The 24,120-nt window shown below is 65.3% G+C and overlaps 1 protein-coding gene across 7 annotated transcripts in view; it reads left to right on the forward strand.

Annotated features, from left to right (window-relative positions):
• Nucleotides 1-23,042, forward strand: part of TRMT44 (tRNA methyltransferase 44 homolog) — a 31,739-nt gene extending 8,697 nt beyond the window's left edge. For 2 of the 7 annotated variants that reach the window (XM_080685486.1, XM_080685492.1), the window contains exons 7-13: nucleotides 1,322-1,428; nucleotides 2,754-2,937; nucleotides 4,351-4,747; nucleotides 6,630-6,746; nucleotides 7,942-9,259; nucleotides 18,519-18,721; nucleotides 20,242-21,795. In XM_080685486.1, coding sequence (XP_080541612.1) covers nucleotides 1,322-1,428; nucleotides 2,754-2,937; nucleotides 4,351-4,747; nucleotides 6,630-6,746; nucleotides 7,942-8,174 — 1,038 coding nt within the window. In that variant the 3' untranslated portion in view covers nucleotides 8,175-9,259; nucleotides 18,519-18,721; nucleotides 20,242-21,795. The other 5 variants (XM_080685489.1, XM_080685491.1, XM_080685490.1 and 2 more) reach the window with 5 other exon arrangements.
• Nucleotides 23,043-24,120: the final 1,078 nt, after the last annotated feature.

Consider the following 24,120-nt stretch of genomic DNA (forward strand, 5'->3'; position numbering starts at 1 on the left):
ACCGCTGTCTGCTGGTGTGTTTCTGTGTGTAGCCCAGTCATGTCACCTACCTGTTCACACCGACCTGGTTCACCAGGAAACGGTGAACGTTTAGATTTCTCAAAGCCTCTGGTGCAGCTGGAGAGGATGCTGGCCTCTGGAGCTGGAGGCGTGTCCCTGCGTGGGGCCTGCCATGGGGTCCGCATCTTCGTGGTGCTGGGAGCTGCCTGGGGCAGAGGGCAGCCGGCGAGGGCGGTGAAGTGAACCTGGGCTGGGCTGGGCCCCGTGGAGCCGGCAGACGCGCTGCTGAGAGGGGCAGCTGTTGCGCTCAGCCGTCTGGTAGCCGGATCCAGCCCATGACCGTGGGCTGAAGTTCCCGGGTCACTCCGTCCTCCTCCAAGAGCCGCTTGTGCTGGTGCCCCGAGAGAGCACGTCTCCCGAGGGCGGCGAGACAGTCCCGCGGCAGCGCCCCATACAGCTGAGCGGCACTCCGAGGTGCACGGTCTTCGCACGTGGTGACGTTGCCTAGCGACATGTTGCCCAGAACATGCTCAGTTATAACAAAAGTCGGGGGACAGTGGCGAGCCAGGACCTCTCCCGGCGCTGGCTCCCTGCTCTGAACGAGGGCTCGGCACATGTGGCATCCGTGTTTCCTCCGCCCGCCTTTCTTTCCAAAGCTGAGGCTGGGGCAGACACGGTTGCGTGTTGATGCTCTGCTCGCGTACAGGGCTGTTTGTGTGTGTAGTCCCACTTATAACAAATTAAAACGTTTTAACTTCGGCTCTGAAGAGGTCCGAGTAACACGGTTGAGTTTAAAATTGCTGTGTCCCCAGGCCCAGGGCAGACTCCTGCCTGGGGGAGGGGCAGGCAGCAACTGGCCTTGGTCCAAGCCAGGACGGCTGTTGTTCAGCACAAAGGCTGGTGTTGAGAGCCCTCCAGCGGTAAAAGCGGCCTCTTAAGCAGCCAGGGTGGTATCGTGCCCGTCGGGGTAAGAAGGTACCGGCCGACTCGGGGGCTCGGCATTGGCACGTGCGCAGCTCACGCGGCCCCCGTGGCGCCTGGTATGTTTGTGTGAAGCTGCGCGTTTTCAGGGATCACAGGGAGGCTCGCCCGAGGAAAGCTGGTTTCTCCAGCGAGGGCCCGGGAGCTGCCAGTGTTGCGTGCCCTTGGGCCGGCCGCAGCAGGTCCCTGCAGTTCTCACTCCTGGCCCTGGTCTCACCTTCTACCCGAGCTCCGAGCGCTGAGACTGCGGGGCGGGGCGGGGCTTCTGCAGGGCCGCCCGCCCCTGCCTCAGCTCGGCCTTCACTAACCTGCCGGTCTGGCTTCCGGGTCTTCCTTTCAGGAAGCTGCCATCACCCCGAGCGACGAGACCCTCTTCCCTGACGCCGATTGGCTAATCGGGAACCACTCCGATGAGCTGACCCCGTGGGTCCCTGTCATCGCGGCCAGGTGAGTGGGGGAGCGCAGTCGGCGGGCGCCTGGCGGGCTGCTGGTGCCTGAACCTCGCTGCGCAGCAGTCGCCCGGTGCACGTGGCCCTGGAGCATGGAAGTGCCGCTGGTTCAGCTCGTTGAAGTGAGATATTGAGAATATCGGGTTACGTTTAAAGTTCCGTCTAGTTTACCACTTAAAACATGGGTACTGGAGAGAACTCCGTTACATACGTGGCTCACGCTCTGTTTCTGTTGGACGGTGACGATCAAAACGTTCCTTCTGTGATGATTACCTGTACATCCAGTGGTGAAAGATGTGTCGTTTTTGGAAGATTTTTTTGCTTTTTGCTTTTTTTTGAGCAGAGGAGGGTTTATCTTCCAGGAAAACCTGTCGGTGTACTAACTTGGCAGCAGTCACGTTTGCCTCTCCAGCAGCGTCATGGTCCGTCGATGGCGTTCGCCTCTGTGTCAGAGGAGACCTTTAGGCGCCAGTTCCTGCTGCCCTGAAAGCTCTTGCCACGTGCCCTTTCGCCAGCGGCTTGTGAACCGTGCCAGCTCTCAGGGAGCAGAGGGCAATGAGCCAGTCTTGCCCGCGCTGTGCCCGCCTCCCATCCCTGCTGCCCTGAGACCTCGGAGCCCTGCACTCGGTGCGGGTGCGGCTGGCAGAGCAGCTGGAGTGGGAAATCTGTGTGGTAGTCCTCGCTGCTGCGTGTCTCACTAGGAGACCCGCGGGGCTGCGCTGTTCCAGGAATCACCCTGGGGAGGGCTGTGCTTCGCTTTTTACGTAAAACAACGCGCCAGCAGCAGACGTCTGTCTTCTGATCCACGATGGCCATGTGGCCACCTGCTGAGGGTTTAATGAATGGCCACGTGGCCTTCAGCTGAGGCTTCTGTGGGGGAGGGCCACGTGGCTGCCTGCTGAGGCCTCTGTGGGGGAGGGCCACGTGGCCTTTTGCTGAGGGTTTAATGAATGGCCACATGGCCTTCTACTGAGGCTTCTGTGGGGAAGGGCCCCGTGGCCTTCTGCTGAGGCTTCTGTAGTGAATGGCCACGTGGCCGCCTGCTGAGGCCTCTGTGGGGGAGGGCCACGTGGCCGCCTGCTGAGGCCTCTGTGAGGGAGGGCCACGTGGCCGCCTGCTGAGGCCTCTGTGGGGGAGGGCCACGTGGCCGCCTGCTGAGGCTTCTGTAGGGAAGGGCCACGTGGCCTTCAGCTGAGGCTTCTGTGGGGGAGGGCCACGTGGCTGCCTGCTGAGGCCTCTGTGGGGGAAGGCCACGTGGCTGTGGTCTGGGTTTTCTCTGATGAACCTGCCGAGGACTCTGGTGTCTGTGCTTGTGTTTTGAAGGTCCTCCTACCGCTGCCGTTTCTTTGTCCTCCCCTGCTGCTTCTTCGACTTCGTCGGAAGGTACCGCCGGCGGCAGAGTGGGAAGACGCAGTACCGCGAGTACCTGGACTTCATCCGGGAGGTGGGGTCGGCCTGCGGGTTCCACGTGGAGGAGGACTGCCTGCGGATCCCTTCCACCAAGCGCGTGCGTCCAGCCCCTATGTGCCTGGGCGGGGTGGTGGCGCTGAGGGGAGGGCTGAGGCCAGGCCGGAGCCATGAGGGACACTGGTGTTGGGAAGGAGGGTGATCCCGAAGGCGCCTGTGCCGATCGCACACGCGGTCATCGCTGGGGCTCGGGGCTTCTCCCACACTCCCTCCCCGGGTGACCTGGCACTTCTCTCGGCCACCGAGGGTCCCCCAGGCAGGTGTCGGCTGGGCCTGTGCGGAGACCTCTTGGCCTGGGCAGTGTTGTCTGAGGCTCAGCACACGCATTCCGAGTCCTGGATTCGCGAGCAATTGGCGGAGGTTAAAGGCCGTCTTGGGAGCCCAGAGCTGTGTGAGGTTTTCTTAGTCAGAGCCTCCCGGCTTCAGGTTCACCTGCCGTGGGATTGGCCGGCGCCCTCCTGCGACTCCGCCAGGCGCTCAGGGCCTGGTCTTGGAGGCGGTGCCCACCGGGTGGTGGGAGGGCCCGCGGCTCCGGTGCTCACTGCCCAGTCACCCTGGTTTCCCGCAGGACTCGTCCTTCTCACTAGCCCCCTCGTTGGGCAGGTCGGTGTCCTCTGAGGTTAGAGGTGCTGGGAACAGGTTTGGTCGTGAGGGTGGGCACGAGGGTGCCACAGTTTGATTTTTTGTTAGTTGCTCCCCTGCATGTGTAGGCACCTCCCACTATTCCACTCGTCCCTAATCTCTGAGCCGTGGTTCCTTGTGACGGTGGTTCGGGATCAGCGCAGGAGTGGATACGCACACAGCGGCTGACCCTGCACCAGGCGCCCGGTCCCGCACAGGGAAGTCGCCTGCCCGTGTCACACGCGCTGCAGGTGGCGGAGCTGGGCACTGCGGGGGGGCTCTGATGCCTCACGTTCGCTCTCTTGCCTCGCCTGTTGCCTGGCTTTGTAGTTGGGGCCCCAGGAGGAAGCACAGACGCTGTGTTGGGCAGCGTCCCTGGACGGCCTGGCGCCAGGGGCTCTGAAGGGCACGTGGCCTTGGCGGGCGGGTGCGAAGGAGGGAGGGAGGAGCCCGGTGGAGCACCCACCGCTGGACCAAGCTCTCTGGGCATCACACCTTCCCTTGTTCGGGCGAGACCGGTAGACCGCTCCTCCTGTCGCTCCCCAGAGCTCTTAGGGTGACCTTTAGGGATGGGGCGGAGGGGGGCTGACGTGGGCGCAGTGTCTCGGGTGGGTGCCCTCGGGCGCAGTGGCGCGGTTGTCGGTCAGTACGCAGTGTGTCCGTCCTGTGCAGCTCTGAGCATGCACGTCCTGGGCTTCCGCTGCTGCTCACGGTCAGGTCGTCGGCCCCGCTGGTGTGTAAAGGACGCTTGCTGTCCCATGGAGAGGGCTGTTCTGTGCTGTGCTCCCAGCAGGACCCGTGGGCGGAGCAGGTGACTCCCCTTCTCACACAGGTGTGCCTCCTGGGGAGATCCAGGACCTACCCGCCCGCCGCAGAAGCCCCCGCCGACCAGCAGAGGACCCAGTACATCAGTAGCCGCCGGGGCTGCCCTGCAGGCCGCCCTGTCCCGGGGCCCGTCCCCGCCCCACTCCGGGCTGAGGCTGGCAGCGTGGACCACTGCCCCCGCGGTCCTCCCGAGGGTCCCGGAGCCCTGGAGGCTGGGGCCGAGGGACGCTGGCTGCCCGGGTTTCACCCCCGAGACAGAGCTGAGCGCGTGAGGAACTGCACCGCCCTCCCGAGGGAGTTCGTCGACCAGGTGGTTTTGCAAGTAGCAAACCTGTTATTGGGCGGAGAGCAGTTAAGTCCAGGAAGTCCTCCCAGCGGGAGTCCGCAGACCTGGAACCCAGGAGGTAACCACTGGTGGGCTCAGGCAGCGGCTCCACCCCTGTGTGCGGCCGGTGAATAGGTGGTGACGTTTGTGTGAGAGACGGCGATGGCAGGCCTGCTGGCGGACAGATACTAGGTCCCGCTGGCGGACGGAGAGGCGGGCGGGTCAGTCATGACACTGGTCTTCACGAGCCTTCCCAGACCTCCGGTCTGGAGGCCTGTCCCAGCAGAACACGGGTTACTGGATGCTGGCGGGGCGGGACTCTGACCCGAGTGTGGTGGGTTTGGTAATTCTCTGAAGGTCCCGGAGACACAAGTCAGGCGTGAGGAGGGAGGGCGTGAGCCTGACTGTTCTCGCAGGAGGGTGCCCTGCTCCAACCAGTGGCGTCCAAGGGTGCGGGGGTTCAAGTGTGAGCCCCAATTCTCTTCCTACAGTTGTTCCCGGGGTCCCAGGTCCCAGGTCCCCGGCTGCTAGGAAGGTTTCCCTGCTGCTCCTCTGCCCGGCAGGCATCTTGGCCAGCCACCAGGGGGCGCTGTGGAGCTGTCACCAGCCAGAGCCCTGCCTGAGGGTTAGGGTCACGAGAAAATCGAGGACCCCTCTCCCCCTCAGCCTGTCAGGACGGCCCCCCGCAGGTGGGACAGGCCCGGGAGGAGGGATCCGTGGGTCCTCCAACCTCCAGCTCTTCCTCCGCCACGAGATTGTCGCAGTCGAGTGTCTCCATCATTTCACCCCCTCCCGTCTCCTGTCTTGGTGGTGCAGCGCCCCTGTCGAGCATGTCCCCTCTCCAGGAGTCACCGCCCCTCCTGGAGTCTGATCAGGACCCCCGGCAGCCCTCGCCAGTGCGGCCTGGCCCAGGTGGCGGTGTAGCTGCAGCAGCTCAGGGTGCCACGGGGTGTTCTGTGGGTTGGCACCCCACCTCCTAGGTGTACCCCACTGAGGGAGCCAGGGTAGAGGAAGGCCAGCTGGGTGGGCCAGGGCCCAGAGCCCCAGTGCATCTGAAGACGGGAGTTTGACCTTCGCTCCCAGGATGGCGCTTCCTTCGGGGTCCTTCGGGAACCTGGGAGTGCTTCCTATGAGCAGGACGGGCCTTTCCCAGGCCCCGGGGGAGGGGGCCCTAGTTATCATTCCTCAGCCCGCCCGCCCCCCCCCCCCCCCCCCCCCCCGCGCCACTGGAGATGTCTGGGAGCCGGGCGCCGTGCTCCCCAGGGCTGTCTGAGGCTTCAGCTCCCTGTCGGCTGGGGAACGTGTTCCCGTGAGGGGGAGGCGTGACCTTGGCCTCAGCCTCCAGCCCTGCCCACAGGCGGCCTTGGGCTCTCTTGGTCGCTGGGTTAGTGACCGCCTCCCAGCCCGCCCCAGGCCTGGGCCCTCCGTGCCTGCGCTCTGTGGGACTGAAGGACCTGCCTGGTGCGGGCTGGCCGAGCGGCACGTGGGAGCTGCGGCAGGACCCGGTGGAAGGGGACTAGGGCGGCCGCGTGGAGCTGCGGGGCCGGGGCCGGGCTGCGTGTGAGGGTCGGCGCGGGGAGCTCGTGGGGGCAGAGCCGGGAGGTGGGGGGCTTTCTGGCCAGGGTTCCATTCCCCTTAGATTCCCGCGTTCTCCAGGGCAGGTTGCAGGCAGGTGAGAGGGAGGCTTTGCAGGTGTGGGTTAGCGCAGCCGCTGACCTTCTGTCGGGAGGCTCGGCTCCTGGGCTCAGCTGCAGGGCAGGGCTGCGGGCAGCACAGGGTGGGCCAGGCGGGCAGTGCGGGGTGGCCCTGCCACTAGTTCGGTGGGGTAAAGCGCGTTAAGTCTAAACGTCTGTGGTCCCTGCTGACCTGCGTGAAGGATTTGAGTTCGCGGAAGCCGGTTCTGTGCCCACGGGCCGGGGTGTGATGGCCCTTTCCTGTCGTTGGGGCCCCCTTTTCAACAGCGAGCCTTTCCCTGGCGGAGGTCGCGGGCGAGCTGGACAGGGAGACCCTGCGGCGGCTGAAGCGGGAGTGCGGCGGCCTGCAGACGCTGCTGCGCAACAACCACCAGGTGTTCGCAGGTGAGCCGCCGCGCCTCGGCGCTGGTTCCGGGCGGGTGAACGCGCCCCTCCCGCTCCCGCCAGGCTAACGCAGCTCCTCCCGCGTGGCTGTGGCCTGCCGCGGGTCTCGGTGGGGCTGTCTCCTCCCCAAAGCCACCTGCCCCACCCGGTCCTGCCTCTGGGCCCCAGGTTCTCCTGTCACACGTCCTCCTGCACTCGTCACACCCCCACCCCAGCGAGGCCATGAGCTCCCTGCAGGTGTGGCTGCCAGGGCCCACGGCTGTGGTGCCACAGGAGGCGGCTGAGTGTCCCAGAGGGGGCACACCCACCCGACCCCTCCTCCCGGGGTCTGGCCCACGAGGTACCGTCTCGGGCAGGGCTGTCCCCGTGTGCTGTGCTGGAGGCTGCAGGCCGGGGTGGTGGCCTCGTCCTGTCCCCAGGACCGGGCGGAGGCTGCCCACCTCGGGCGGGTCCCGCAGCAGGACAGGCGCCTGGGTCAGGGTCTGTGGGAAGGAGGGGCCTTTCCAGAGTGAGGGAGGCCGGGCTGGAGTTGGCCCAAGGGTGCTGGCCCATGCCAGGCCGGCTGGGTGCACGTGCTGGGCCTGAGGTCGTGGTCTCACTGGGGTACATGCTGCCCTCGGGCTGGGAGGAGCCGGAGGAGGGCCCCTGAGCTGACCATCCTGCCTGGAATCACAGCGCCTGAGCTCGCGGCGCCTGGGATCACTCGGCGTTTCGCAAGCTCAGCCCGGGAGGCCCCTGCAGCCCTTCTGTGTCCCACCCGTTTTTTGCTTGGTTTCAGGAACAGCATCTTTTTTCCGTTACAAGCACGCATGCGTCTGAGTGCTGTCCTGTGTGGCGTATGCAGGGGGTGCTTTTATTTTTGGAAGCGCTGCTGAGTGGGAGGCGGGTGGAGTGGGAGCAGGCAGCCGTGCGTCATGCGAGAGCTATGCCTGAGCCGTCCGTGTGCGGGCTGCTGAGCTGTGCTCTCCCCGTCACGTGTGCGGGTGGAGGCGGCGCCTCGGTGCCGGGCTGTGACAGGAGGCTGTGGCAGGTGTGACGGTGGTGCCCACTCCTTCCCTGAGACGCCGTGGCCAGTGCGCTGGTCAGCACACAGGACGCCGTGGCGGGAGCGCGGAGCTGGGGGTGCTCGGCACGCGGGGCTTAGTCGCTGCGCTTGTTGACTTCCCGGCTGTGTCTTTCTCCGCTCCGACTGCAGTTCTGAACGGGCGAGTGCACTTCCGAGACTGGAGGGAAGAGAAACGGCAGGAGGAGAAGCAACCGGAAGCCAAGCGCAGACTGCTCTCCACGGCATTTAAAACCCGCCTCTGCTGGTTCTTCTCACACCACCCCGATGGCTGCGCTCTGCCTGCGGACTGCTGCCCCTTTGCCCACGGGCCTGGGGAGCTGCGGCCGCCCCCGGCCTCCAAGAGGAAGAAGCGGCTTCTGTGAGCCTCGGGCTCAGGGGCCCTGCCCGCTCCTCTGCCCCAGAGGACCTGGCCCCTCCTCGTGCTGTGGGTCCAGGGGGCCCTGCCCGCTCCTTGGCCCCCAGAGGACCTGCCCCCTCCTCGTGCTGTGGGTCCAGGGGGCCCTGCAGTTCCAGGGCTGGCAGTGCTCAAGCCACTTGCCTTCCGCCTGCCATCAGCGTTCCGGGGGCGTCACACTCCAGGGACAGAAGCTGGAGGAGCCAAAGGCCTCGAGCCCCACCCCCACCCAAGCCAGGCGCGCGTTAAATGAGGGAGCTGACAGGCAGGGTCTCCAGCGTCGAGGGGGTCAGGAGACAGAGGAAGTGCTTGAGCCGGCTCTTAGGGCACCGCCCGGCCCGGGGTGCCCATGTGTGGAGGCAGGGTCACCCGGAAGTGCCCGCTGCCCCGGAGACCCGTGGGGACCAGCGGCCAGGGAGCCTCCCTCTCCTGCCCTGCCCCGCGGCGTCTTACCAAGTACAGACGCTCGTTCGGACACTCGTTTTGACTCCAGGGAAAAGTCCACGTGTTTCTATTAAATTATTTTTGCAGTTTACACACAAGTCGCACACACACAGTCGTGGCCCTTGGTGTTTCTGTGGCACGTAGTGCGGGCGTCCTCGGTGCGTTCGGAGTAACGGATAAACTCCCTCCTCCCCCGAGAGGCCCCAGCGCCCCCGCCCCCCCAAAGGTCACGGCCAGCCGGTGTCATGCTGCTCGTGGGTGTGCTCAGCGGGTGGATGCTCACCCGCTGCCTGGCTGTGGCCCGTCCCCAGCGCTCGCCTCCTGGGGAGGGTGGGACTGTGCGCTCCCCGAAGAGGGTGGGCGGGGCCTGAGCCAGGGACCTTTGTCTTTTAGCTCTAAGGTCGCCATTCCGTTGTCTCTGGCCTCTGTTGTTTCTCCTTTTTCCTAATTGACTTGGAGACACTGATACGGTGTTCCACTTCGCATTCATGGGTTGCTGCTTCCATGTTCCGACCAGAGACCAAGCCCTCACCTTGGTGTATCCGGACTGTGCTCTAACCAGCTGCGCTCCCCGCCGGGGCCTGGGGCCTCCGTTGCTCGTGATGAGAAGTCAGTCCTGATTTTTATTGTCCCCTGTATGCACTGCATGCTCTTCCTCTGGCTGATTTTAAAACCTTTTTTCCACCTTTAGTATTCAGCAGTTTTTCTGTTGTTTTTTAAAAGTAATTTATTTTTGTAATATATTCTTATTGATTTCAGAGAGGAAGAGAGAGAAACATCATTGAGAATCACCAATCAGCTGTCTCCCGCTGGGGATCGAGCTCACAACCCCAGGCATGTGCTCCTTACCAGAATTGAACTTGGGACCCTTCAGTCCGCAGACTGACACTCTATCCACTGAGCCACACCGGCTAGGGCTAGTATTCAGCAGTTTTGTATAAGGGCATAAGCTGCGATTTTTTTTTACTTGCTTGGGGTTTGCTAAACCTTTTAAGTCCCTGGGTTACTGTGTTTTTGATCCAATTTGGAAAAATCGGCCAATATTCCATAAATGCTTTTTCCTGCTCCATTCTCTCTGCTCCCAGTTATGTGTACACTAGAGGCCCGGTGCACGGTGGGGTCCCTAGGCCTGGCCTGCAGGGATCGGGCCCAAACCGGCTCTCCGACATCCCCTGAGGGTCCCAGATTGCAAGAGGGCGCGGGCCAGGCCGAGGGACCCCACTGGTGCACGATTGGGGCCGGGGAGGGACCGCGGGAGGCTCCAGGGCGTGTCCAGCCCGTCTCACCCAGTCTCGATCGCCCAGTCTCTTGATGATGCATCTCAGGTTCTTGTTTCTTCCTGTGACTAGGTTTTGTTAGTATATACTAGTGTCATGTGTGCTGGGAATTGTGGGCGACGTGCAGAGATTTTAAATTCTCTTTCTGTGCAGGGAGCTCATTTCACTTAGTGCTCATTTATTTATTGGTGAGCCGCTGTGATTGGATGGGGGCTTGCAGTAGGCACTGATACGGCAGATCTGTTTGTCCTGCCCTGGTTCCAATGCTTACTCCACGTCCCTGCAGTCCTGGGCCAGGTCCTTCTAAGGTGGGTTTCCTGGGGAGCCACGGTGCTGCCCAGCCCCCTAACCTGGCAGGACTTGAATTCCAAACTGTCCCCCTGTGGCTGCAGGCTCTGCTCCAAACACCGGAACACTGAGGGACATCCTGGCGAGGCAGGACCCCGAGGCGAGGCGGGGTGGCGGGGGGGGGCGCGCTAGAAGCCTGCATGCACACGCCCTTGGCACGGTCCAGTGTGCTGGCTGCTGGCTCTGGCGCTGAAGTGTGGCTGCTGCCACCGGGCACTGAATGTTGAACCTCCTGTCACTAATTTAAACGTCAATAGCCACCTGTGGCTGGTGGCCAGCACCAGGGGTCCAGCCCTGCCAAGGCATTGGTGAGTTAACTAAATGTTGAGCACATAGAGCAGGCTAATTTTTAAGTTGATATTTAATTTATATGGTCACAAATGATATATATATCCACACGGCCCTTGGCTGAAAAAAGGCGCTCCACCCCTGGGCTAACACGTTGGACAGAGGGCTCTAGGTCATTGCCGCTCGGAGTATTGGCCGCCTCTGGGAGTTTGTTAGGAATTCAGAATTTCAGGGCCCACGCAAGACCTACCAATCACCATCAATGACACAGGAGCCAGCAGGCTGAGCTTCCCTGGCCCTGCAGGTGGGTGTGGAGGCTGAGTGTCCCCTGGCCCTGCAGGTGTGTGTGGAGGCTGAGTGTCCCCTGGCCCTGCAGGTGTGTATAGAGGCTGAGTGTCCCCTGGCCCTGCAGGTGGGGGTGGAGGCTGAGCTTCCCTGGCCCTGCAGGTGGGTGTGGAGGCTGAGCTTCCCTGGCCCTGCAGGTGTGTGTGGAGGCTGAGTGTCCCCAGGCCCTGCAGGTGGGGGTGGAGGCTGAGTGTCCCTGGCCCTGCTGTGGGTGTGGAGGCTGAGTGTCCCCTGGCCCTGCAGGTGTGTGGAGGCTGAGTGTCCCTGGCCCTGCAGGTGCGTGTGGAGGCTGAGTGTCCCCTGGCCCTGCAGGTGGGTGGAGGCTGAGTGTCCCTGGCCCTGCAGGTGCGTGTGGAGGCTGAGTGTCCCCTGGCCCCGCAGGTGGGTGTGGAGGCTGAGTGTCCCCTGGCCCCGCAGGTGTGTGTGGAGGCTGAGTGTCCCCTGGCCCCGCAGGTGTGTGTGGAGGCTGAGTGTCCCCTGGCCCCGCAGGTGGGGGTGGAGGCTGAGTGTCCCCTGGCCCTGCAGGTGGGGGTGGAGGCTGAGTGTCCCCTGGCCCCGCAGGTGTGTGTGGAGGCTGAGTGTCCCCTGGCCCTGCAGGTGGGGGTGGAGGCTGAGTGTCCCCTGGCCCTGCAGGTGGGGGTGGAGGCTGAGTGTCCCCTGGCCCTGCAGGTGGGGGTGGAGGCTGAGTGTCCCCTGGCCCTGCAGGTGGGGGTGGAGGCTGAGTGTCCCCTGGCCCTGCAGGTGGGTGGAGGCTGAGTGTCCCTGGCCCTGCAGGTGCGTGTGGAGGCTGAGTGTCCCCTGGCCCCGCAGGTGTGTGTGGAGGCTGAGTGTCCCCTGGCCCTGCAGGTGGGGGTGGAGGCTGAGTGTCCCCTGGCCCTGCAGGTGGGGGTGGAGGCTGAGTGTCCCCTGGCCCTGCAGGTGGGGGTGGAGGCTGAGTGTCCCCTGGCCCTGCAGGTGGGGGTGGAGGCTGAGTGTCCCCTGGCCCTGCAGGTGGGGGTGGAGGCTGAGTGTCCCCTGGCCCTGCAGGTGGGGGTGGAGGCTGAGTGTCCCCTGGCCCTGCAGGTGGGGGTGGAGGCTGAGCTTCCCTGGCCCTGCAGGTGGGGGTGGAGGCTGAGTGTCCCCTGGCCCTGCAGGTGGGGGTGGAGGCTGAGTGTCCCCTGGCCCTGCAGGTGGGGGTGGAGGCTGAGTGTCCCCTGGCCCTGCAGGTGTGTGTGGAGGCTGAGTGTCCCCTGGCCCTGCAGGTGGGGGTGGAGGCTGAGTGTCCCCTGGCCCTGCAGGTGGGGGTGGAGGCTGAGTGTCCCCTGGCCCTGCAGGTGGGGGTGGAGGCTGAGTGTCCCCTGGCCCTGCAGGTGGGGGTGGAGGCTGAGTGTCCCCTGGCCCTGCAGGTGGGGGTGGAGGCTGAGTGTCCCCTGGCCCTGCAGGTGTGTGTGGAGGCTGAGTGTCCCCTGGCCCTGCAGGTGGGGGTGGAGGCTGAGCTTCCCTGGCCCTGCAGGTGGGTGTGGAGGCTGAGCTTCCCTGGCCCTGCAGGTGTGTGTGGAGGCTGAGTGTCCCCAGGCCCTGCAGGTGGGGGTGGAGGCTGAGTGTCCCTGGCCCTGCTGTGGGTGTGGAGGCTGAGTGTCCCCTGGCCCTGCAGGTGTGTGGAGGCTGAGTGTCCCTGGCCCTGCAGGTGCGTGTGGAGGCTGAGCTTCCCTGGCCCTGCAGGTGTGTGTGGAGGCTGAGTGTCCCCTGGCCCTGCAGGTGGGTGGAGGCTGAGTGTCCCTGGCCCTGCAGGTGCGTGTGGAGGCTGAGTGTCCCCTGGCCCCGCAGGTGGGTGTGGAGGCTGAGTGTCCCCTGGCCCCGCAGGTGTGTGTGGAGGCTGAGTGTCCCCTGGCCCCGCAGGTGTGTGTGGAGGCTGAGTGTCCCCTGGCCCCGCAGGTGGGGGTGGAGGCTGAGTGTCCCCTGGCCCTGCAGGTGGGGGTGGAGGCTGAGTGTCCCCTGGCCCCGCAGGTGTGTGTGGAGGCTGAGTGTCCCCTGGCCCTGCAGGTGGGGGTGGAGGCTGAGTGTCCCCTGGCCCTGCAGGTGTGTGTGGAGGCTGAGTGTCCCCTGGCCCTGCAGGTGGGGGTGGAGGCTGAGTGTCCCCTGGCCCTGCAGGTGGGGGTGGAGGCTGAGTGTCCCCTGGCCCTGCAGGTGGGTGGAGGCTGAGTGTCCCTGGCCCTGCAGGTGCGTGTGGAGGCTGAGTGTCCCCTGGCCCCGCAGGTGTGTGTGGAGGCTGAGTGTCCCCTGGCCCTGCAGGTGGGGGTGGAGGCTGAGTGTCCCCTGGCCCTGCAGGTGGGGGTGGAGGCTGAGTGTCCCCTGGCCCTGCAGGTGGGGGTGGAGGCTGAGTGTCCCCTGGCCCTGCAGGTGGGGGTGGAGGCTGAGTGTCCCCTGGCCCTGCAGGTGGGGGTGGAGGCTGAGTGTCCCCTGGCCCTGCAGGTGGGGGTGGAGGCTGAGTGTCCCCTGGCCCTGCAGGTGGGGGTGGAGGCTGAGCTTCCCTGGCCCTGCAGGTGGGGGTGGAGGCTGAGTGTCCCCTGGCCCTGCAGGTGGGGGTGGAGGCTGAGTGTCCCCTGGCCCTGCAGGTGGGGGTGGAGGCTGAGTGTCCCCTGGCCCTGCAGGTGTGTGTGGAGGCTGAGTGTCCCCTGGCCCTGCAGGTGGGGGTGGAGGCTGAGTGTCCCCTGGCCCTGCAGGTGGGGGTGGAGGCTGAGTGTCCCCTGGCCCTGCAGGTGGGGGTGGAGGCTGAGTGTCCCCTGGCCCTGCAGGTGGGGGTGGAGGCTGAGTGTCCCCTGGCCCTGCAGGTGGGGGTGGAGGCTGAGTGTCCCCTGGCCCTGCAGGTGGGGGTGGAGGCTGAGTGTCCCCTGGCCCTGCAGTGTGTGTGGAGGCTGAGTGTCCCCTGGCCCTGCAGGTGGGGGTGGAGGCTGAGTGTCCCCTGGCTCTCAGGTCGGGGTGGAGGCTGAGTGTCCCCTGGCCCTGCAGGTGGGGGTGGAGGCTGAGTGTCCCCTGGCCCTGCAGGTGGGGGTGGAGGCTGAGTGTCCCCTGGCCCTGCAGGTGGGGGTGGAGGCTGAGTGTCCCCTGGCCCTGCAGGTGGGGGTGGAGGCTGAGTGTCCCCTGGCCCTGCAGGTGGGGGTGGAGGCTGAGTGTCCCCTGGCCCTGCAGGTGGGGGTGGAGGCTGAGTGTCCCCTGGCCCTGCAGGTGGGGGTGGAGGCTGAGTGTCCCCTGGCCCTGCAGGTGGGGGTGGAGGCTGAGTGTCCCCTGGCCCTGCAGGTGGGGGTGGAGGCTGAGTGTCCCCTGGCTCTCAGGTCGGGGTGGAGGCTGAGCCCTGGCCCTGCAGGTGTGTATAGAGGCTGAGTGTCCCCTGTCCCTGCAGGTGGGTGTGGAGGCTGAGTGTCCCCTGGCCCCGCAGGTGTGTGTGGAGGCTGAGTGTCCCCTGTCCCTGCAGGTGGGTGTGGAGGCTGAGTGTCCCCTGGCCCCGCAGGTGTGTGTGGAGGCTGAGTGTCCCCAGGCTCTCAGGTCGGGGTGGAGGCTGAGTGTCCCCTCGCCCTGCAGGTGGGGGTGGAGGCTGAGTGTCCCCTGGCCCTGCAGGTGGGGGTGGAGGCTGAGTGTCCCCTGGCTCTCAGGTCGGGGTGGAGGCTGAGCCCTGGCCCTGCAGGTGTGTATAGAGGCTGAGTGTCCCCTGTCCCTGCAGGTGGGTGTGGAGGCTGAGTGTCCCCTGGCCCCGCAGGTGGGTGTGGAGGCTGAGTGTCCCCTGGCCCCGCAGGTGGGGGTGGAGGCTGAGTGTCCCCTGGCCCCGCAGGTGGGGGTGGAGGCTGAGTGTCCCCTGGCCCCGCAGGTGGGGGTGGAGGCTGAGTGTCCCCTGGCCCCGCAGGTGGGGGTGGAGGCTGAGTGTCCCCTGTCCCTGCAGGTGGGTGTGGAGGCTGAGTGTCCCCTGGCCCTGCAGGTGTGTATAGAGGCTGAGTGTCCCCTGGCCCTGCAGGTGGGGGTGGAGGCTGAGTGTCCCCTGGCCCTGCAGGTGGGGGTGGAGGCTGAGTGTCCCCTGGCTCTCAGGTCGGGTGGAGGCTGAGTGTCCCCTGGCCCTGCAGGTGGGGGTGGAGGCTGAGTGTCCCCTGGCCCCGCAGGTGGGGGCGGAGGCTGAGTGTCCCCTGGCCCTGCAGGTGTGTGTGGAGGCTGAGTGTCCCCTGGCTCTCAGGTGGGGGCGGAGGCTGAGCTTGAGAAAGGGCTGCTCCTGGGCCCTATGCACCTCCAAGGCTTTTCCTAGCCATTTCCTCTTCCGGAAAACGCCCTCCCTGCTTCCGGTTCTGCTCCTCACCTGTGAGACAAGGGAGTGAGACCCCAAGGCTCGGTGGCCCTGGAGCGGCAGTGGGTGGTGGGCGGGCCGAGGTCTCGGGTGGAGTCGGGAGCAGGAAGCTCACCGCCCTCAGTGCTGGGCTGTCGCCTCTCCTCCTCAGCCCAGAGGAGGGTGTCCTCCCCCTCTCCCTCCCTCCCTCCTTCCCTCCCTCCCTCCCTCCTGCTGAGGAATCTGACACAGAGAGGGTAAGGCACTTGCCCTAGGCCACACAGTGAAGGGCAGCACCTGAGCTGGACCCCAGAGCGGTGTGGCAGCGATGCCCGGGCCTGGGAGACAGGCCCAGGGGGTGTCACAGCTCCAGGTGGGCCGCCTGCTGGACACTGGGGACCAGGCTGCAGGAAGGACAGGGAGTGGGCGGACCCGGGGTCTCCTAAGTCTAGGCACCCCAGGAGGAGACGCTGACCGGATCCTCAGGTCTCGAGCCTCTGTCCTGCTGACACTAACGCAGAGCAGAGCCCCACGCCCGCCCCACCCCCAGGAGGGGAGCCAGCACCGTGCAGAGCCAGCGGCGTCAGCCAGGGCACCGCTCCACGCCAGCACGGCTTAACCTGACTTGACCTCTGGTCCTGGCCTCTGTGGTCCTGGTCCCTCCCCCAGCCCGGGTTCTCTGCCCAGGGCAGGGGGCCCAGCGGGGTTGCACTTCCCCAGGGCCCGGGGCGGGTTGGAGCCCTGGGCGCTGTTCTTGGCAGGAATAAACCAGCTCGGCGCTCTCTGCTCCAAAGGAAAACACTGCGTGGTCAGCCCGGCGTCAGGCTCCGGGGCCTTGCTGCCGCTGGGGTGGGCGGGGGAGCTGGTCAGCGAGCCTTTGCCTCAGGCTGGGCAGAGGGGCTGCCCTCGGAGCCCACTGGCACCGGGTCAGCCTGGGGCTGGCAGGACTAGGCCCGTGACCACACCCACTTCCAGGCCTGGCCGGAGCCTGGGGGGCCAGGAGCTCTTCACAGGCCCCTCCCCCAGCACTGTGTCCCTCCCCCTCTCCCCTCCCCCGTGCCCGCCCTCCTGCCTGTGGAGCTGCTTGCCCAGGGGTACCGTCTGCTGTGGGCCCAGTGCTGGCCGCCCCCTGCCCCTCGCCCAGCACAGCAGGCTGACCCGCTCACTGCTGGGAGCGGGACCCAGGCCAGGCCGCAGCGTCCCTGCAGGCTGGCCTCTGAGCACAGGTCTGCTCTGAGGATGGTCACGGACTGGTCACCCATCAGCACGTCCAGCGAGCAGGCGCCGAGGGGGGCTGGCCTGGCTGCCTCCTGAGTTCCACCGCCCCCTGTGGGCTCGGGACGGCTCTTTGTGCCCCCACTGCTCTCCTTTCCGTTCTTGGCTGTAGCTGGAGTTGGCTTCTGTTACTTGCATCCAAAACGTTTATCCGTGGGGGTGAGGCCACTCCCCACTCCGCCCACAGCCTGGAGTCAGGGTCCAGGGCCGGGCTGAGCCCCAGTGTCCACAGGCTCCTTCACCCCCTCCACCCCCACGCTGTCCCCAGGGATGGGTCCACTAGGAGGCAGAGCCCTAAGCCCCAGAAATGCCTGCACCCCAATGCCCCTGGGAAGCTGGGGGCATGGACTCGAACCCCAGGCTCTAGCTCAGGGATCTGCTGAGTCTGCACGGGGCTGAGGCAGCTCTGGGCCCGGTGAGGATGTCAGCAGGGGCTGGGGCTGCCTGGCTGCAGGTGACGGGGGCGGGGGGCGGAGCCAGAGAAGCCTGGGCCCCTCCCGGTGACTGGACACAGAGGTGAGGCCTCCAGCGACCCCAAGGGCCCACCTGATGACCTGTGCAGGCAGAGCCCAGAGGCCCCGTGGGCTGGATGGAGGGAAGCCCATCCCCGTGGCCGTGGCCGTGGCCGTGGCCATGTGTGCGCTGACCCTGACCCTGGGCTTGCGGTGGCGTGGACAGCGGCTCTGACGTGCCTACAACGCAGTCCCATTTGCCAGTGGGTCCCAACACTGCTGTCACACGGGGCCGGGGCCTCCCCCCCACCACCAGCCTGTGTTTGCTGACCTGAGTAGGGGGAACAGGGAGTTCTGAGTCCTGGGCCCACCATCTCTTTGGGGCCCGTTTCCCTCCAGCCCAGCACTGTCCCAAACCCCCACTGCGCCCCCCGCTGCGCTGAAGGCCTGGCTGCTAGTGGACCTATTGGGCCCAGCCAACCACCCTGAGCAGATCAGAGGCAGCGGGGTTTCCATGGAAACTAGAAATGCGCTCAGGTAAATCGGATTTGTAATCAGAACTCTCCTGAGCAAGAGGAGAAGCAATGAGCGTGCACCCTAACACAGCCCTTAGCACTTGGGTCTCTCCCCAGTCCTGCCCCGCCCCCAGGAAGGAGCTGGGGGGAGGGGGCGGGCAGGGGAGGGGCACCTGGCAGCGAGCCTGTGCTCCTTGGGCGCCCCAGGTGACTGTTGGCAGCACAGCGAGGGCCGAGGCTGTGACCACGGGCCGCCCAGCCAAGCAACAGGAGCCGCGGGGCAGGCCTTGGCGGGGCCCGGGACGGGGGTTCTGGCCATGGATGTAGAAGGTGCTCGGACAGGGCACGGGGGACCCTGGTGGCCCCTGAGGCCAGGGCCCTTGGTGCTGGCTGGGCTGGCTGGGGTGGGAGCACCCCCTGGGAAGCTCTGACCGGCACAGCTCCCCTCTGCAGGCTCCTGTGAGCCAGCGGGCCCACCGCGGGGCAGAGGGTGGTGGCACCAGGGGACCTCTGGTCAGGACACAGGAACGTCCTGTGATGGGCAACCTGTTCCCACCTCACAGGGGACCCGAGCACGTCGCCAGGGCAGAGCGGCCAGCAGCCTCCCTGCGGCACCCGCCCGCTGCTGCGCTCGCTCACCCGGTGCACACGCACCTCCCGCCGCTTAGGGTCTAGGTGGCAAGCAGCTCTCGCCAGCAGCCTGCCCAGCCTGCAGCTAGCGCAGGTCCCCTGGCCTGTCTGGCCCCAGGGGGCACAGAGCTGTTAGAAGAAAACAGGACGTGACGTGACTCGGATTTCTCCGCCAGGACACACTGTGAATTGGGGACAGAATTAGGGATGTCAGTCCCTCAAAACCACCCTTAGGAGGACAAACCAGGAAGTGAGAGAGCAGGAGGAGCCCTGGTTGGGCCGCTCAGTGGTTAGAGCGTCGGCCACGCACCCCGGGGTCACAGGTTGATTCCCGGTCAAGGGCACATATCAGGTTGCAGGTTCAACCCCCAGCCCTGGTTTGGGGTGCCTGCGGGAGACAACCAATCGGTGTCTCTCTCACCGATGTTTCTCTCTCACCCCTCCCCTCTCAAGGCGGTGGAAGAACCACCCTCTGGTGAGGATGAACCACGAGAAAGGCCGGGAGCTCTGAGCCGTGCCTGTCACTGACAGTCTGAACCCGGACACGGGAGGCCCAGCTTCCCCACCATCGGACCTTCCCGCTGGCCGCGGAGCCCGGGGCCTGGGTGGCGTGGCGCGGCGCACGCACGGCCGATGAACATCGGTAGAATAAACGTGTGAGTGAGTGAGGGCAGCTGTGGACCGTGGCACCCATCCCCCCACTACCCATCTCCATGCCCCTCCCTCCTCCCTCCGAGTTACTGACCAGGGACGTCCCTGTGCTGGGGGCTGCGTGGTCCTGGGCGGGGTCCCTAGTGACACCTGCCACCGTGTGACCTGTGACAGTCGCCTGCTCTGCCAGCAGCCGTTTCTCCAGAGGCCTCGCACCCCAGGCTGATCTTGGACGCTGAGTGAGGGGCGGGTGCAAGGCCATCGCCAGTCCGTCACCTGGGGAGGGCGGGCCTAAGAACAGCTGCCCACGGTGTGCGTGCGCGTCTACTTTAAATTCCTTTACAGCCAGCGGTGGCCGTGGGCGGCCCCCAGGCCCTGGGGCGGCTCTGCCCCCCCCCCCCAATGCCAGGGAGCAGGAAGAGGGAGCAGCGGAGAACCGGGCACTTGGAGGGGAGTGGGTGTCCTGGGTTAGGAGCCTCTGTGGGAGCTGGGAGGCTGCCCTCTCTGGGCCTCGAGGGCACACAGGCAGGTCCTAGGGTCCTTCAGCTCGGGGGGAGGGAGGGGGGCTCCCAGTCCCCTGATGTCAACAGCCTATGAGGGTCCTGAACCTCAAGGAAGACTCAGGGAGGGCGCGTGGGGGTCACACACAGGCCGCCACGCACTCCTGAGTCATGGGTCAGGGTCTGCCCCACGGGTGGGCGCCGCGCGGGGCAGCACCTCCTGGCTTTGCGGGGAGGGGGCCAGGGAGCGTGGCAGGGCTGCTGGGGGGCCCTGGGCTGGGGGCCCTGCGTATCTGTGTGCCCCCGGGGACAGCGATGGGGGCAGTCTCCTCGGCTCCCTCGGCAGCGAGCCCCACAGATGTGCCTGCGGAGACAGCCCCTCCGACGTGGCGGCAGGCTTCCTCCCACCCTCCCCCGCGGTGACCCCAGCTCCAGGCCACGCCAGCAGCAGCCCCGGGCTGGAGGCGGCCTCTCCAGCTTCCACGAGGCACAGCTTCTGGCCGGTGAGGCAGGGCGTGCCTGGGGCTGCTTTCTGCTTGGCTGAGAGGGAAGAGGGATTTCCAAGAACCGAGTTGGATTCAGGAATCTCTGCCTTGAAAACTCCCAGCCGGCCCCTGCCAAGGCCGCTTCCACCCCGGCTGCAGCTGGGCGGGGCGGACAGCCCGCGGGGTCCCGACCCGGGAGGGCTGGGGAGCAGGGCTCCGTGGGACAGTCCCCCCAGCTCCTGGCAGCGGGTGCCCTCGGGCCATTTAACTTGAGCTCCCACCTGCAAAGGAGGGGAGACCCTCGCCTCGTAGGGCACAGGAGAGCCCTGGGTGCAGGCGCACCTGCTCACACCCACCTCGTCCCACGGCCTGGACAGGGCTTCTGGGGCCTCGGCCGCCCACCTGTCCCTGGGGAGGCCGTGGCAGGGGACGGCTGCTCCAGGCTCGAATGCTTTCTGCCTGGCCCTGGGCGCAGTGGGCTCTGCCCTGCTGTCCTGCCTTTTGCCCCTAAACCCCGTTTTCTGTCTGTTGCACTCTCAGGGGTCCCGGCGCCCTCACCGGGAGAAGGAAGGCGAAGGCGGGGGACAGCGTGAGGGATGAGCCCTGGGAGAAGACAGGGGCTGTCGCTGGGCCCCACGCAGGCACCGCACCTGCCCGTGTCAGGGCCAGCCCACCTGTGGGTGCGGGGGAGAGCCTGGCTGCTCCAGGTGACCTGGCCGAACCTTGTCCTCAGAGCCAGGTCCTCAGAGAGCCAGCCGGCCGGTGCAGCGACGCCCGCGGAGGACTGTGGCGGGTGTGGTCACCCTGCGGAGTCGCCAGCAGTGCAGCGCCCCTGGGGGACCCCTTTCCTCGGGGCCTCAGTTTCTCTACCCGTGGGGCATCCTCGGAGCTCCAGCGGGGAAGGAGCCCAGGCGCCCTCCTGCAGGGAGGAGACAGGCCGGCGGCAGAGGCGTGAGCTGCAGGGCACACGAGAGCAGGCGAGGCCGCTGCTGCAGGCCGGGCAGTGAGGTGTCGTGGAAATACCCGAGTGGGACTCCAGCAACGCTCCCTTGAGGGGGACAGACAGCAGGTGCTCACCCCTGTGGGCCCCTGCTCTTCCCTTCTTGGCTGGGAGGCAGATGAGCTTGCTGGCGCTCCGGCAGCCACGCTGTGACGCTGAAGACAGACCCCACGCACTGAGGATGGTGAAGCCGAAAGGGAGGTCCGGGTCCCCGCTGGCCTCACCCCTCCTGCCTGCCCACCTGCTGGCATCCACCTGAGAGAGTGACCATGGGTCCGGCCCAGCCTCCTGGTTCTGCTTCCTGCGGTTTGCAGCCGTCCCCAATCCCACGTGGCTCTGCCATCCTTGGGGCCCCGCCAGACACAGGCCCCGGTGGAGGGGACGGGCAGGAAGGAGGACGGGAGTCCCTGCTGGAGAAGCTGACTCGGCATGTCTGGTCAAAGGGTTTCCTGTTTGGTGAGCGATCCTGTCGGCACAGAGCCTGCCAATATTACCAGTATCGGGAGGGGGGAGGAGGCGTCACTGCGGATTCCACAGACGTGAGAAGGAAAGGAGGAAGCAGTGTGGGCAACCTCATGCCAGCGGATCCCATAACTTGGCTGTAACGGACACAGTCCCGGATACCCAGGCTCACTGGAGAGGGGAAAAGTAATGGGAACAGCCTTGCCTCTGCTAGAGAAATTGAATTACCAGGTGAAAACCTCCCCATAACGAAAATTAGGTCCAGGTGGTGGGACTGGAAAATGTTCCAAAAATTCTGCCAGTTGCACCCAAACTCCTCTGGAAAATAGAAGAGGAAGAAATAATTCTCAGCTCCTTCTGGAAGGCCCGCGTTCCCCTATCCCAAACCCAACAACATTACAAGAAAAAACTACAGACCAATCTCTCGTATGAACAGAAGTACAAACCTTAAGTAAAATTTTAGCAAATTGGAACCAATAATACGTAAATATGATCATATCTATGGAGAAGCCAGAGTTACCTCGGAATGCAAGGTTGGTTTAACATCCAAGGAACAATCAGTGTAATTTGCCACTGTAAGAAGCTAAAGACGTAAACCACATGATCATCTCAGAGACAAAAAAAAACCAAAACCCACAAAAATACTTGGACACAATCCACGTCCATTTTTTATAAAAGCTCTCAGCACACCAGGACCAAAGGACTTCCTGCCGCTGATGAAGGCACCTAGGAAGCCCCCTGTTCACGTCACACTTAGCGGAGGAAGGATAATGCCTCAAAAACAGGGCCAGGCCAGGACATGCTCCCCACCGGGTCCATTCAGCGTCACGCTGGAGGCTCAGCAGGGCAGGAGGCGGGAAAGGGGAGTAGAAGAAGGCTGTCTTTATTCACACCCACAGGCCGGCTCGCAGGGAACCTGGTGGCGTCGGCAGAAAGCGGCTGGAACTGAGCCCCTAGTAAGATGTCCCCAGCCCTGGCTGCATGGAGGGGGAGGGGGAGGAGCATGCACGTTCCCCACTAGTGTCCTCACCGGGGGTTTTCCTAATCCCCTCCCCACCTCCCGGGCTCTGGCCTCAGGCCCACGGGCCCCTGGCAGGCGGGCCTTCTTCCCCGCGGGCAGCGAGCTGTGGGCGCAGGTTGCTCTCTGCCCTCGTCCACGCCCACGCGCAGTGCGGGCTCCTCCCCGCGGCCAGACCTCGGAGCAGCCCTGTGGGGCGGCTGGCTTGGCCGGCGGCGGCCTCACCCTGGTGGCCAGCATTGGGGACCGCTATTGCCGCACGTCGGAGCTGTGTTCTTCCGAGTCCAGCCTTTTAAGTAAATGAAGCCGATTCTTCGTTTCCGCTGCCCTCTGCCTGACTCCTTGGTCTGCTGGCTCCAGTCGCGGGCGGGCAAAGGGGATGCGTGAAAACGCCCCCACTCCCTCAGGTGGCCCACACCAGGTCGCGGTGGGGTGGTGCTGTCAGGGTCCTCCTTTAGCAGACGAGGAAACTGAGGCACAGAGAGATGGGTGAGTGAGTGAGTGAGTGAGTGGACACATGAATGGCTGGACGGACAGTACCCCCAAAGTCCGGTTCCTTCGGATGAGCTACCTGGCCATTAGCATGAGGAGTGGGGGTGCCCACCGGGAGGTGGTGGGGCAGTGCCGGGTGGAAGGCAGGGGCCAGCTCTCTGTCCCCTCCCACCCTGTCCCATCACAGGCTGGACCCTGAAAGGGCACGGGAGTCTTTCTATTTTTCCACTGGTTTTTCTTGTTTTTTTACAGAAAGTGGAAGGGAGGGAAAGAAGGAGCGGAGAGAGAGCAACATTGATGTGAGAGAGACACATTGACTGTTTGCCTCCTGCACACACCCCGACCCGGGCCGGGGTCAGGCCTGCAACCCCGGTACATGCCCTTGACCGGGAATTGAACCCAGACCCTTCCGCCCGCAAGTCGATGCTCTAACCACTGAGCCACCGGCCAGGGCAAAGGAGTCTTGTTGCGGGTCTGGTGGGCTTTGAACATGTCATCTCTCCCGGTGAGGCCTTTAGTGCAGGAGAGGAAGTCGGGGACCTGGGCCTCCATCTGAGCCTGCTCCCTGTGTCCCCCGTGGGCGACCCGCGGTCCCCAGCCACCCCCGCCCAGCAGCCCGGCCTCTGGCCAGCTCAGGGCCGCCACGCGGCTGGATAGCACGGGCGGCCGGAATGCAGCGAGGTGCCCGGCCATCTGGAGAAGTCCTCTGCTGGCCGGCCGCTGCGCTCAGCAGGAGGCTGCTGGGCTGGCTGCCCCTGCAGACGGGTGCTCGGGGAGGGACGGTGGCCACGCGGCCTGGAGCCCGTTCTGGCCACGTCCAGGCTGCTGGCTCTCCCGGCACAGTCCTCCCCTTCCCCGAGGTCCCGCTGGGAGGCTCCGCTCCGCTCAGCAGGCACGGACACCCCATGGGCAGATTTGGCTTCTGCCCCCAGGGATCGCTCGGTCAGTGTGTGTGTGGGGGGAGCAGATAGGAAAGAGATGGTTGTAAGGATCCACTCTCAGTCCTTCCGAAGCGCAGGAAGCGTGTAAAGGTCACCTGTGTGACACTTGCTTGATAGACTAGGAAACAATTAGGCACGTTCAGGAAATTGCCCAAGGTCACGCAGCTGAAAGAAGCGGGTTTAACCTTGGATGCCTGACCCCAATCTGTCGGATCGCGTTTCCATGTGCTCTCTCTGTGATGGGGGAGCCGCCAGCCCAGGCCCGGCACCAGAGGAGCCGGCCGGGAGCAGGGAGCGTCCAGCTGGTGTTGAGGGGTGACTAGGAGCTGGCCGGGGGAGTCCCAAGTCAGGTCGCGGGTCTTGGCTTCCTTTGCGATTCCGTGTGGGAAGGGCAGGAGCTCTGACACGTGGCCTGGACCGGCTGCTTTCCGTGCGGCCCGCTTACCCCAGGCCCACGCTGGCCTCTGGGCCTGAGACCTGAACCGTGAGCCCCCAAACGTGGGGAT

Source organism: Plecotus auritus (assembly GCF_963455305.1).
Source record: "Plecotus auritus genome assembly, chromosome: 1".
NCBI lineage: Eukaryota > Metazoa > Chordata > Mammalia > Chiroptera > Vespertilionidae > Plecotus > Plecotus auritus.